This window comes from Sinocyclocheilus grahami, unplaced genomic scaffold, assembly GCF_001515645.1.
Source record: "Sinocyclocheilus grahami isolate Dianchi unplaced genomic scaffold, SAMN03320097.WGS_v1.1 scaffold5.1, whole genome shotgun sequence".
Lineage (NCBI taxonomy): Eukaryota > Metazoa > Chordata > Actinopteri > Cypriniformes > Cyprinidae > Sinocyclocheilus > Sinocyclocheilus grahami.
The window spans coordinates 5426244-5440838 of record NW_015505184.1 but is presented as its reverse complement, the minus strand read 5'-3'; the positions used below and the strand labels follow the sequence as shown (position 1 = coordinate 5440838).

Here is a 14595-nt window from a genome sequence, read left to right as displayed (position 1 = left end):
TCTTAGTCCAACCACAGATTGATCAGAATTTAGTTTTTTTTTTTTTTACATACTTTATATGTAATCATTAAAAACAATCATTATCATCGTCATTAAATATCGGTTTAATTTATCATTTATATTTGAAAACATGTACATTTAAAACACACGTGTTTATTTTACAAAGAAGAAATTTACTGTAATAAGTCATTGCTGAAAATGATACTGTTATAATGTAAGCCATTAATTTCTTAACTCTTGAAGTGCTGGTATACATGGCTAAGCATTACTAATTAGTTTTTACTTCATTTGTAATGCGTTCTTGCAATTTCTACAAAACTTGCTAGCATGCTAGAAAATTTTATCTTGTGACAAGTTTAAATTGGTATAATGTGCAACTAAATGTTTAAGTTATCAAGGCGTGATAACAAATGACAGTGCAACACTGGCCATCAGTTGACCTCAAACTCGTACAATGAAGCCAACTTTCCACTATCTCTGACATTCGCATAATTTTTTCACATTTTGTCCCTAAAAGGCGGACACACTGAACCTTCAAATTGGTTGTGAAGCAGCCATTACCTTCCGTTTATTCACTATGGTTAAATAAATGAACTGTACATTTATGAATATACCCACATAAAACAAATGACCAGCGAAAGGTTTAAAAGAAAAACATAGAAGGCTGTTTTCTAGGGCTAATGAATGTAAATTATTATGTAATAATTATAAAATAATTACTTGGAGCATAAGTATGGTTTACACTATATATTGATCATTTGCAACTTGTCAACTAACTTTAGATTATTATTAGACTGTTAGGTTAAGATTAGGGTTAGTAGAAGAAGTTACTAGTCAGTAGAATGGGTGTTGATGACTGGTATTTGACATGTAGTTGCAAAGTTACTTATAGTTAGGAGAACATTAGAGTGGACTATCAAAATAGCATGTTGCCATAAATATTCATTACCACACATTTTACAGAAATAGTATTTAAAGATCAAATGTTAAGTCCAAAAATTGCAGTTCTCACCTCACAATCCTAGTTTTGATTCGACTCGATTCTTTCATTGTATCCAAAACCAAATCAGATCTGAAAGCTCCACATAACTCAATGTACCTCTCACTTATACTACTTCCCATTGGAAATGAGTGACTTGTTGGCAACTTGACTCAGGCCAGCGTTTCTCCATATTGTTGAGCTCTACCATGACCTTGTCCTTGCTAGCATCATGCTTTACCAGTTGAGTTAGAGGGAGTCTAGTTTGGAGTCTAGTTTCATACCTGAATATCTGGTGTTCTTTGTGTTTAGATGCGTGTGGGCTGACAGACCCGGCTCATGTGGAAAGCCTGCAGGAAAAAGCTCAGGTGGCCCTGACCGAGTACGAGCGCATGCAGTACCCCGGGCAGCCCCAACGCTTCGGACGGCTCCTACTGCGACTGCCCGCTCTGAGGGCCGTGCCCGCCAACCTCATCTCTCAGCTCTTCTTCATGCGCCTGGTGGGCAAAACGCCCATCGAGACGCTCATCCGTGACATGCAGCTGTCTGGCAGTGCCATCAGTTGGCCGTACGCACCCGGACAATAACCATTATCAGATGTGACCATGAAACCAAACTATCTCAGTGTGATTGTGTTTTTTCAACCACACATTCACTTCTGATATTCACCGGATCACCTAATGCAAAAGGTTAATACTGTGGGAATGGTGGATTCAGTAGTACATGGCAGAAGGCTTGATGTATGCTCTGTGTGAACTGTTTTATGAGGCCTAGAAGCATTCTTAAAAAATGACTTGAGAAATCTTGGTTATCTGCTAGCCAAAGGTAAGATGTTAGGTACAGTTTCTTAGCGAGTTATTTAGTGGAAATTGGTAAAAACCCTAAACAACAAGCTCTGTCAGTTGGGTGTAAACATGAAAGTCACTTTAGACTGTCCCTGGAGGCAGCAGGAAATCAAGTCCCCCTCATATTCTGCTCTGTCCTGTCCTTGTGTACCAGAAAGCCTGAAGGAGGAGGAAGTAGACATGATGACATCCAAAAACCCAAACAAGCCAAACTAAAAGTCAGAATTGGGACTTAGGCATTTGATAACTACTTGGTTTTAGCTCTTTTTTTCCCTATCAATGCTAATGTATTTCTATGAGGAGAGATTGAAATTTGCAGACGCTAATGCGAGAGATTGGATCATGTTTTGTGAAATAACCATTTGTGACCCTGGACCACAAAACCAGTCTTAAGTCGCTGGGGTATATTTGTAGCAATAGCCAAAAATACATGTATGGGTCAAAATTATAGATTTTTATTTTATGCCAAAAATCTTTAGGATATTAAGTAAAGATCATGTTCAATTAAGATATTTTGTAAATTTCCTACCGTAAATATATCAAAACTTAATTTTTGATTTGTAATATGCATTGCCAAGAACTTCATTTGGACAACTTTAAAGGCGATTTTCACTTGGGTCCAGGGTCACATTTGACAAGTCAATTGCAGACTGTATTTGTACTTTGAGTTAAGGTACAGACTTATCTCTTTGAGAATGATTTATTTTTCTTTACTGCATGCTGCTGCATTTGAGATGACAAATTAAGTAGTTATGCTTTTTTTCAGATGAAAAACCAGTGAACTTTCTTCATGCAAGTTGTTCATCTACATGCACAAGACTGTCTTCTACTGGTTTTATTCTGCTTTTCTTGCTTTTGCTTTTGCTTTTTTCATACTTACCAGATAATGCTAAACTGGTATGGTTTTTTTTTTTTTTTACCTGGTATGATTATGTATGTCGACCAAAAGAAATACCTCTACAGTCTGTTGAGACTCAAACGGACTTTGTCTTTCATGGCTGGGTCAATTTTTAAATGTATCATCCCACTTGAGCTGCTCACTTTACACTAAAGAGGAGTGATTGGATCTATCTGTCTGTTATGTTTGTGTTACAAGGCCGTTTTTGGTAAGAAACTGGCACTGCCTGACTGTTTTACAGGTGACTGCATGTTGTATTTGGCTCTTGTTGTGAGATGTAAGTTTCCTAGCCTTATCATACATGTGAATGACTAATATTACCTCATATTTAGGCCGTGAAACGTATCAGGCGGTCTAATATACATAAACGCATCAAAACGGCAACATGTACAGTTTTCATTTTAATATCTTTGTCTTTTTAAATACTTGTGTATACCATGCAGTGCCTTGTATGTTAACATGAGAACTTTTAAATCAATAAGAAATCTAACCGGGAGCCAATGCAATAATTCCAAATCAGGAGTTATATGATCAACAATCCTGGCCCCTGAAAGAATTCTGGCTGCTGAATTTTGTAAATGGTGACGTTTGTTAATACAAGATTTTGAGACTCCAATAAGAAGGGTGTTACAATAGTCTAGACGAGAAAAGACAAAGAAATTAATTAACCTTTCAGCAACAGAGAAAGACAACATAGGTTGTAGCCGTGCAATATTTCTGAGATGAAAGTATGAGGTCTTAACAGTGTTCAGCATGAAAGGCTCAAATGACAAGCTGGGATCAAAAATAACACCCAGGTTTTTTTATTTACTTTGTAACTCCAGAGCAACACCATCAACAGACAAAGCTAAAGATCTAGCATTACGCAATTTATGGGGAGAGCCGAGAAGCATAACTTCCGTTTTGAAACTATTTAAACAAGAAATTTTCAGACATCCAAACGTAATCTCAGAGAGACAGTGTGAGATGAGAAATATTCACATCTTGGCCCGGATTAGAGTGGATGTAAATATGCGTATCGTCAGTGTAAAAATGGTAGTTCAGTTCGAGAGATCTAAACAATTGCCCAAGAGGAAACGTATAAATGCTAAAAAACAAGGGACCAAGTAATGAGCCCTGAGGGACACCAGTACTAACAGGACCAACCTCTGATCTGTGACCATTCATAAAAACAAAATGACTACGATCAGTTAAATAGGATCTGAACCAATCCAGAGCAATCTCTATCACCCCAAAGACCAATTCGAGTTGACTAAGTAATACTGTATGGTTGACGTATCAAAAGCTGCACTTAGATCCAGAAGGATAAGGATTGACACAGATCCAGCGTCAGATGCTAGTAACAAGTCATTAGTAACTTTGACCAAGGCTGTCTCAGTACTGTGCAGTTTCCGAAACCCAGACTGGTATGGCTCAAAAAGGTTGTAAACAGTCAAATGATTGTGTAATTGAGAAGCAACAACACCCTCTAAAATTTTAGCCAAAAATTGAAGATTTGATATTGGACGAAAATTGTTTAAATTGTTCACATCAGTATTTTGCTTTTTGAGAACGGGTGACCGCAGCAGTTTTAAGTGCTGCTGGCACAACACCAGTTGACAGAATCATTTATGATTGAAAGAACAGTAGAACACAAAACGCCGAAACAAGATTTAAATAAACTAGTTGGCAGGGGATCAAGTACGCAAGTGGTAGCTTTCATACTAGATACCTGCACACAGAGTGATTCAGGATGAACTGAAGAAAATCTGGACAGAGGAGTACCAGAAAAACATAAAAAAATTGACTGCCGACATCTGTGAACCAGAGAAACAAAATGCATGTTTACGGACACAAGCAGTTATAGCACTAAAATGGGTGAGAAAATCATTACACAACTGAACTGATGCAGTCTGAGAATTAGCACCGTCAACTTTAAGAAGACAGTTAATAGTGTGAAAGAGCTGCCTGGGATTATTTGTTATTTACAATAATCTGAGAAAAGTAGGATGATCTTGCTTTTTCAAGTGCTACTTTATATTGACCCAGACATGATGTATAGATGTATACAGTGTATGCATTCATGTGTACAGTTTTAGACAAAGAAATCCTGGTGATCAGTAATATTAGTCTTCTCTCTCCTTGCAAAGCTTCTGTCATAATTTTTCACCAGTTGTTTGATATGACACAGCTCCTGCCTCAGTTTTTTACACTGGAGCTTCGTAGCCTGGTATTCTGGAGACTAGAGAAAATAAATGGGCATTAGGGATTGACAGACAAAAATATGAAATGACTGTAATGACTGATTTAGACCATTAGGGCCAATCAGTCTCCTAATCCTGATGGACAAAAATCAATCTCCATCAAGATTTTTTTCTTACCCGCTTCAGATCCTTGAGTCGATTATATTCATCAGCTACAGCCTGTGATACATTATATATATATATATATATATATATATATATGGGTTGTATTGAGTTTATATCATATAACATAAAATTGATGTCTGATAAACTTTCTTAACTTTATTATTTTACTTTATTGGTTTTTGATGCCTACCTGGAACTTGGTGGATTCCTCATGGAGGGTGTCCAGTTCTCGGCTCAGTTCATTCATTTGATCACTGATATCATCCATTTCTGCACAGAGGTTCTTGTATTCAGTGAGGGAGATATCAAACTGTTTCTTGTACTGTCTGCGCTTATCATCAGTTGTAATTTCTGAATGAGAGCTGTAGCAGGAAAAAAAAACAAGTGACTATCCTGCAAAACAATCTGTTATTAGAACAGTAATAGAAAAACATTCTTAACTGCATCAGCTCTTTTAAAGGGGTCCTATTATGCTTTTTCCCTTTTTCAACTTTAGTTAGGCTGTAATGTTGCTGTTTGAGCATAAAAAGATCTGCAAAGTTACAAAGCTCAAAGTCCACTTCAAAAGGAGATATTTTATTTAACAGAAATCACTTTTCAAAAACTACAACGAACGACTCGTTTGGACTACAATGCATATTTTCTGGGATTTGTGACATCACAAATATCGACGAATGGGACGAGACCTGGTTGAGCTGCACTAGAGAAGGCAACGAGTTTTATCATCACTATGTCGGAGACATGCTAGCTTTCTCAAGGCAGACGAACTTAGAGTGGTTACAATCATCCGGGTTTAAATCGCGCTCAAATTGATTTGATTTTGACACAATATTTACACTGAAGCTCGCAGGCGACTATGGTAAGCGGCGTGACATTTCCCGACCAGGCGCCGAAATGTACAGTATTTGAAAAATAATGTGTTTTTTGAACATTAAAGCATGTCAACATATTCTGTTACACCAAATACACAAAATAATGATTTTTAAAATAGCATCATATGACCCTTTTAACAAGAGATTGAGCGAAACTGTGTGTCATGTTAAAGGAACACTCCACTTTTTTTTGAAAATAGGCTCATTTTCCAACTCCCCTAGAGTTAAACAGTTGAGTTTTACTGTTTTCGAATCCATTCAGCCGATCTCCGGGTCTGACGGGAGCACTTTTAGCTGCAGCTTAGCATAGATCATTGAATCTGATTAGACCGTTTGCATCTCGCTCAAAAATGACCAAAGAGTTTCAACATTTTTTTGAAACTACTTAAAACTTGACTCTTCTGTAGTTACATTGTGTACTATGACCGACGGAAAATGAAAAGTTGTGATTTTCTAGGCCGATATGGCTAGGAACTAGGAAAATCGCAACTTTTTATTTTCCGTCTAGGGGAGTTGGAAAATGAGCCTATTTTTCAAAAAAAGTGGAGTGTTCCTTTAAGGATAAGAAGTATTCATGATTGAAACTCACTCGTCCAACTCATATGCGTCTAATTCAGTGGCCAAATCTCCAGTGGTGTAGCCCGTCTCACAGAGCACATCCTCAACCTCGTACGTTTCAGGTTTCTCCTGCACCGAGCTGCTCTGCACTTCAACCTCCTCCACAGTGTTGGAGCTCATCCACCGACTCTGGTACAACGGCTCTGGGGAGCAACCGTTCACGTCCTCAGAATCCCTTTAAAACAAAGTGCAATGAAAAGGCTAGTGTGCATTGGTACTTGTAAGAATTTCTTGTCCTGAACATGGTCTGAAAGGCGGGCCGCACTCACACATTGCTTTTGTATGCACCCTCGCTGTAGACGCTCACGGTTCCCTCGGTGTAGGAGGTGAAGCTGTTCTCTGCTTTCAGATGAGGGGAAGCCTTCTCTGATAAAACCACAGTGGGGATGTATTGAGTGCTTCGCTGGAACAGACCGTGTACAAGTTTTAATGGAGCCGGAAGAACCACAGAACAACATGTAATGAATCAGTTTAAGTCTGACGCTAAAGCTGCCACAGAATGACCTGATGGGAAACTAGATCAGACCGGAGGACAATCAGAAATACCATCACAGATTTCTCTGAACAATACGGTCTCTTAAGAGACCACTTGAGCAGTTTTATATGACACAATACACCAAGACACTGTAAATCCATCACAACACAATTATCCCACCCTCATGCATGTGCATCACTTCCTCTAATGAAGTGTAATTATTTCAGCTTTCAGGAAGCACACTTGATGAGAGCTGCACATGGCACTGGCTGTACAAAAATGCCTGTGTATTGTCTTAACAGCAACAAACAACATCTGAGGTCACTTCCAGGAAAGTCACTGCATAGTCCAAGAATTCAGAACGACCCATTTTGAAGTTTCACCTCACAGCGAACCAAATAATAACTACTATTAACTACTCTTAAAGAGCAAAAGGTGAGTTTTAAAGCCTAATAAATAAAACGGTGCTGTTATTTTGTTGAGTTTGTATACTAAAGCTATTTTTTTCTGATAATTACGCCAGAAGCTATTGTTTACAAGCTGCAATAAGCAGAAACTTAGCTAAAGCAAATGTACATTTGGATGAAAATATCAGTAATTGCACAAGCTGTTATATTTATCTATAAAAAAATAACATGATGCATCACCTATATAGTAACTGGAACGCAAGTTATCTGTGACTGTCGAGAGGGCTCAGATTGTTAGCTGACCTTTATTCTGTAACGGTCATTATGAAGAGAGCAATTCACTTTACAATCATTGATCCGATGTGTTAAAATAATGAACACAAAGGCAATTCTGATCATATGACTGATTTCATTGTACGGCACTGGTGTCGCAGGTTTAGATACACTATATTTAAATAATGTGGCCCCTAGTTTCATTTTGCAAAACCTCCTTAAAACATATTTACACAGTCAAAATAATAATAATAAAAAAACCTAATTATTTCAATTAGAAATAATTAAGCAGCTCAACTGTTTTCAACACTGATAATAGCTTTTTAATTTTTTTGTTGCAGTTTTCAAAAGCAAGTTGTATATTTTCAAAACTAATATCATATAGTACTAATATCACAACAGATCAAAATGCACTTTAAAACATTTTTCAAATTATTTAGCATTTTCAATTGCGTCATCACAAAAAAAAACTTTTTTTTGTAAACATTTTAATCATAGTAACTGCCTTTTATAATGCTATTATTATCAAACTTTTAATTTCCCTCCCATCTTGTCCAGTTCAATACGTTTGTCTATGATTTAATCTAACCGATCTTAATGGTTAATCAGTGAACCATTTGGTAAATCCATACAAGATAAAGATTCTTTAGAACTGCATGGTTTGCAATTTCCAAAATTGATAAGTACAATGAATTATTGTTACAGTAAATTTTAACAAGGCTTTACCATGGTAGAGACTAGCAAACGACAGTAAGTCACCCTAAGAGGGCAAAACTACAATACAGACTTAGTCATATGGTACAGTGAGAACAATTCATGTATTGGCAGAGAATGGTTCTACACAATTAGTACAGTAGCCTGTATTACTGTAATATCTTTAATTCAGCAACATGGCTGATTGTAAACATGTATTTTGCATCATTTGCTGTTGAATTAACTGCCTATTAAAATTATACTAAACTAAAAGAAGATCATACTGTTTTGTTTTGGTGTTAAACCAAATGTTCTCATTACATATTACAAAAATCTTGTGTTTTGAAACAATGATTATGTGCACTGAAAATATATATAACTGTAATGAAAAGATGAGATCTGGTTTTGAAAGATTGACTGGAAATGTTACAAGTGAGATTAGTTTGTTTTTTTTAAGTAGGAGTTTTGAAAATGTGCACCTTTCATGTGAAAATTGCAGACTTGAATAAAAAGAAACTGTAATGAGAAATGTTTCTTGAGCAGCAATTCAGAATATTAGATTGATTTCTGAAGGATCATGTGACACTAAAGAATGGAGTAATGTTGCTGAAAATTCAGCTTTGCCGACACAGGAATAAATGACTTTTTAAAATATATTACAAAACAGTTTTTTTATTTTTTTTTTTATTGTAACAACATTTCACAATGTCACTACTGTTGATATATATGCTTTTGAAGTAAATGTAGCCTTTGTACTTGCTGAGCATATATATGTATATGCCAGAAAATTTGAATGCCAATACAATGACCTCAATAAATCTGAACGGCCACTTATGAACTCACCCAGTTTTGTAAATTCTGGCTCCTGTCTATTCTGAGGATAGGTGGTTCCTCCCAGTAGATATTAGGTTTGCCATGACGCCATATTTTGCTTCGAGTCTTATAGGCAAAATAGGCTGCAACAGCCAGGGCAATCGTGACAAACAGTCCACATACCAGAGCCACAGCCTAAAATTAAGAAAACACTGATTTAAAACAATTAATGTTACAGTGAAACTACAGCTACAGAGCAATAAGAAGTGAAAATTACACTCTTAATAAAGGTTCCAAAATGAGGTTTTCACAGCGATGCCACCAAAGAAACATTTTAGGTTCCCCAAAGAACCTTTCGGTCACATTTTTCTTTGTCTGAAGCACATTTTAATAATCTTAAGTACCTTTTACCACTATAAATAACAATTTGTGCAATGGAAAGGTTCTATTTATGTTAAAGGTTCTTCATGGAACCACTGATGCAAATAAATAACCTTTTTTTAAGAGTGTATGTCTTGGCATACTGACCTCCTCAGGATCCATAAAGCAGTAGTGATAGAGATATCGATTAATGGACGGATATGCACCTGGGAAGCCTGCTCCAACTCCAGCGCTGATGCTGGGAGTCCCTAATGAGGTCTGACACATCATCAGGATGGGGTTGTACATGATGCTTTGTGAACTCTGGGCCATGGGATTCACCCCAATGACGAATATGATGTCTATAATACACTGTAGAATCGCCAGAACCACATCCACCACTAAAACTGTCAAGTAAAACGTTTTTCCATGCACACACCAAGTCTTTGAGAAACTAACCACTAGGATGGCCAAAGATACTACGAAATTAAGGGCTGCCATGGAGATCATGGCTGATTTTGCTGAGTAGGGTGTCATATAAGATCTCTGATAGCCATAGTTTCCTCCATAGTACCCAGATCCCATCCCATAGCCTCCAGATCCAGCAACGAAGGCTCCGATGCTTCCCTCGTAGCCGTGCATGTCCCAAACTAGAGTAGAAGCAACACAGGCAAAAATAACAAAACAAAGCAGAGCAGTCAGTCCCTCCATCGTTTTCACGATGCCAGGTGGGGAGAACAATCTGTAGAAGTGCTGAGGGTTTCCCTCCGTTTGAGGAGCATCAGGCACTGAAGAGTATAAGCCATACTCGCTTCTTTGAGAGTAGAAACTTCTGGATGTGTACATATTTGATGGGGCAACGTAGTGTGGACTGTACTGCGGTGGACTGTCATACTGCTGTGTTTCATACATGATTCATGAGATAATCTGAAAAAAGAAATGAGGTCAAATTTAGATCATGAGATCATCTGGGAACAGATATAACTTTCTGAAACCAAAACCATACTTCATTTTCAGACAAAGAGCTGCAGTCATTTGTTTTAATCATTAAAAATTATATGGACGAGCATAACTCTTTTAATTGTGGCGAGAAGACCATTTGTTGCTATTGTAAACAAAACATGAAAACTAAAATCGTAATTAAATTGAAATATGGATGAACACAATATATACATGTATATATACATATGTATGCAATTATATATATGTGTGTGTGTGTGTGTATGTATGTATGTATATATATATATATATATATATATATGTATATATATATATATATATATATACACACATACACACAGTTATGCTTAAGTTTACATAACCCTTGCAGAATATGCAAATGTTAATAATTTTAACAAAATAAGAGAGCTCATGAAAATTGCATGTTATTTTTTATTTAGTACTGTCCTGAATAAGCTATTTCACAATACAGATGTTTATATGTACTCCACAAGAAACAATAATAACTCAATTTATAAAAATGACCCCATTCAAAAGTTTACATACCTTTGAATCTTAATACTGTGTGTCGTTTCCTGGATGATCCACGACTGTTTTTATATTTTGTGATAGTTGTTCATGAGTCCATTGTTGGTCCTGAGCAGTTCAACTGCCTGCTGTTCTTCAGAAAAATCCTCCAGCTCCTGCACATCCAGCATCCAGCATCTTCTGCATATTTGAACCTTTTCCAAAAGTGACTGTATGATTTTTAGATCCATCTTTTCACACTGAGGACAACTGAGGGACTCATATGCAACGATTACAGAAGGTTCAAACGCTCACTGATGCTCCAGAAGGAAAAAAAAAACCATACATTAAGAGCCGAACTTTTGAACAGATAGGAGATGTGTACATTTTTCTTATTTTGCCTAAATATCATATTCTTTCATTTAGTACTGCCATTCAGAGGCTACAGAATATAGTTACATGTTTCTAAGAAGACAAAATAAGTTAAATTTACCCTGATCTTCAAATTCAAAACGTTTTCACCCCCACTGCTGGAAAGGGTTCAAATATGCAGAAGATGCTGGAAAACTGAAGATTCTGCAGGACATGGAGGATTTTTCTGAAGAACAGTGCTCAGTTTAACTGTTCAGAACAAACAAGGGACTCTTGAGCAACCATCACAAAACAAAAAAACTGTCGTAGATCTTCCAGGTAACCACATACAGTATTAAGAACCAAGGGTTCCCAAACTTTTAAAGGGGGTTATTTTAATAATTTCAGCTATTTTTTTGTCTATATAACTATATAACTATATGTCTTTTACATCTTTTATGTAAAATATCTTACGCAGGACAGTACTAAATAAAAAATAACATGCATTTTGTATGATCTCTATGATCTGCAAGGGGTTCCCAAACTTTCACATGTAAATACATTTCCACTGTATATATAGAAGTGAAGTGACGTGACAGCCCCTGCTGCGGCGCCCGGGGAGCAGTTGGGGGTTCGGTGCCTTGCTCAAGGCCACCTCAGTCATGGTATTGAAGGTGGAAGAGAGCACTGTACATTCACTCCCCCCCCCAACTACAATCCCTGCCGGTACGAGACTCGAACCCACAACCTTTGGGTTACAAGTCCGACTCTCTAACCATTAGGCCACGACTTCCCTGTAAGACGTATGTATGTATGTATGTATGTATGTATGTATGCATGTATGCATGTATGCATGTATGTATATAAAATTTATGTTAACCAAAATAAATGTTTAAGCTGAAGTATTAAAATGACTAAAACTAAAATATAAATAAAATATAACTAAATAGTAAAATAATACATCTGGAGGGATAAAAATAACAAAAGCAAAACTACAAAATCTTACACAAATTAAGATACAACTGGAAAATATATATAAAAAAAGTTTTATTCAAAACAATAATAAAACCTATGACAGTCTATATAAAAATGTATAATAAAACAACACTGAAACTACACATTGCCACTCAACACTTATGTGCTGCCCTCAATTACCATCACCCACATGATTATAATCTCAATTATACATATAATTATTTTTAAAATATATAGAAATAATAGTTCTGGTGTCCAGTTATTTCTTTTGAATGGTCAATCCAGCATTCCAATAAAATCCACAATAGCACAGATGGCACAACTGCGAATTATATTGTTTTTATATAAAAATGTGTCTATTTTTTGCTATGCAGATGAAACAATTTCACAACAGGACAAAGCATAATTAATTATCGCATCATACACAGCCTTGCTGAATCAGTCAGCGTTTCTGAACGAATTCGTTTAACGACTGATTCAATGACTCACTCATAAAAACTATCGCCTGTTTTGTTCCTGAATTCATTAGTGAGTTTGAAAGAATTGTTTGAATTAATCATTTGATGACTCACTCATAAAGACTTGTCCAATTACCAGTGTACCTGTAACCTCCGTCACTAAAACACTGACCATCTCAAATGCACAAACAGCACAGTTGGCTTATCAAAATTTCATAAATTGCATTTAAACTATACATTTTATCACTACATTTGTTCCCTGGGATTACAAACATGCAATTGTTAGCGCACAACTCTATCCGTAGATCTACAGGAACTTTCAGAGTTCTGATCTAACAGTATAATTAAGAAAGAACACACCTCTTTATAGCACAAACAACATTCACAATCTGGAGTCCAGCTTTAAACATCATTCCCTTCATCAGGCTACTGCAATTCAGACGAGATGCTCTGAATAATTCAGAGAAACATGAGCAGATGCAGTCATTGGGGGTTTCCATGCTGTAAGTTTTCTTCCTCACATTTCTGTTGCATCCCCCAAGTGCAATATACAGACATTATATGTGAATAAAAGAGGTGAAGAGATGCACTGCTAACAGGAATATTTCAAATACCGTATCCTCTTAGTTAATTATGCTTTAGAGAGATGGTGAGATGCACACCTGTGGTAACTTGAAAAGAGTGAATAAATAATTCAAGAGCTGAAAATCAACCTAGCAAGCTATACAGCCTCACAGGTGCATGTTGATGGGACAGCTATTCAAGAATAAAGAAAATATATATTTTTTGTTTTTTTTAAATATAATTTTACAACTTTCCTCTTGAAAATAAACCGATATCATTTTAGATTGGTCCAAGCATGTAACTGTCACAAAATCTTATCTGATTTGTGACAGCTACAATCACATGAAACACTGCAACTGGTATGATTTGACAACACAAGATTAAAAAGTACTGCGACATGTCGGTGTTCTGCACTTTTGCGTTGAGTGCTATCCATTCTAAAAAGGTCTATCATTTTGTGGTAAATAATTGAAACATTATGTAACTTACCGTAACACAACAGCCACTGGGCTTTTCCTTGTTTGGCTTGGTCCCTCTTTTCTAAGCTTGACAGTTTTCTGTCAAGTGTTGTTTAGTGTTTGAGTTGAGTTTGATGTGAATACCTGCGACAGACAGCTGCTGCTCATGGTGATTTGTGTGAAAGACCTGGGCCTGAAACTCTAAACCCGATTCAACCCGTTGCTACTGACACAATCAGTCTTATTGGCTCTTTAGGAGGACGAAAGTTAAGGTGAACAGGAAGCTGAGTTAATGATTGTTAGTGTTTTAAAGTGTTTATATATATATATATAATTACAATTTTAAAGTGACAGTGTAAAATAAAAATATAGGATTCGTGAAGTAGGACAGTCATTCTTCAGACGTGGGACAAAACAGGTCCAGCAATGGTAACTGCTATTAGCTTTAAAAAATAAAAATATTTTCAATTTTAAATGTCATGAGGGATTAATAATAGAATGTATTTAACACAATTATCACCTTCAAATTCCTTTTCGCATTACTATACCAAATCTGTGTTTCTTAATGTCCTCTCACTACATCTAAAACAGTGTGTCCACAGAGAAGGGTTCAATCCTTCATATGCAATCAAATGGATAAAAATGTATCTCATTTCAAAGCAAGGTTGTTTTTTTTAACGACACATGCATGTTTCATAAGATTTTAAAGTTGCGTCCCCACTTTTTGTCAACACCGTCAGA

At 36.4% G+C, this 14595-nt stretch overlaps 1 protein-coding gene across 1 annotated transcript; it reads right to left on the bottom strand.

Annotated features, from left to right (window-relative positions):
* Window positions 1–4342: 4342 nt before the first annotated feature.
* Window positions 4343–14155, bottom strand: LOC107585150 (occludin). The gene is made up of 8 exons (XM_016272045.1): window positions 13886–14155; window positions 9750–10508; window positions 9252–9416; window positions 6830–6963; window positions 6532–6735; window positions 5261–5432; window positions 5083–5124; window positions 4343–4943 (listed from the first exon to the last, which is right to left on the bottom strand). The coding sequence occupies exons 2-8, from the start codon at window positions 10491–10493 to the stop codon at window positions 4797–4799; spliced, it is 1608 nt and encodes a 535-aa protein (XP_016127531.1). The 5' UTR covers window positions 10494–10508; window positions 13886–14155; the 3' UTR covers window positions 4343–4796.
* Window positions 14156–14595: the final 440 nt, after the last annotated feature.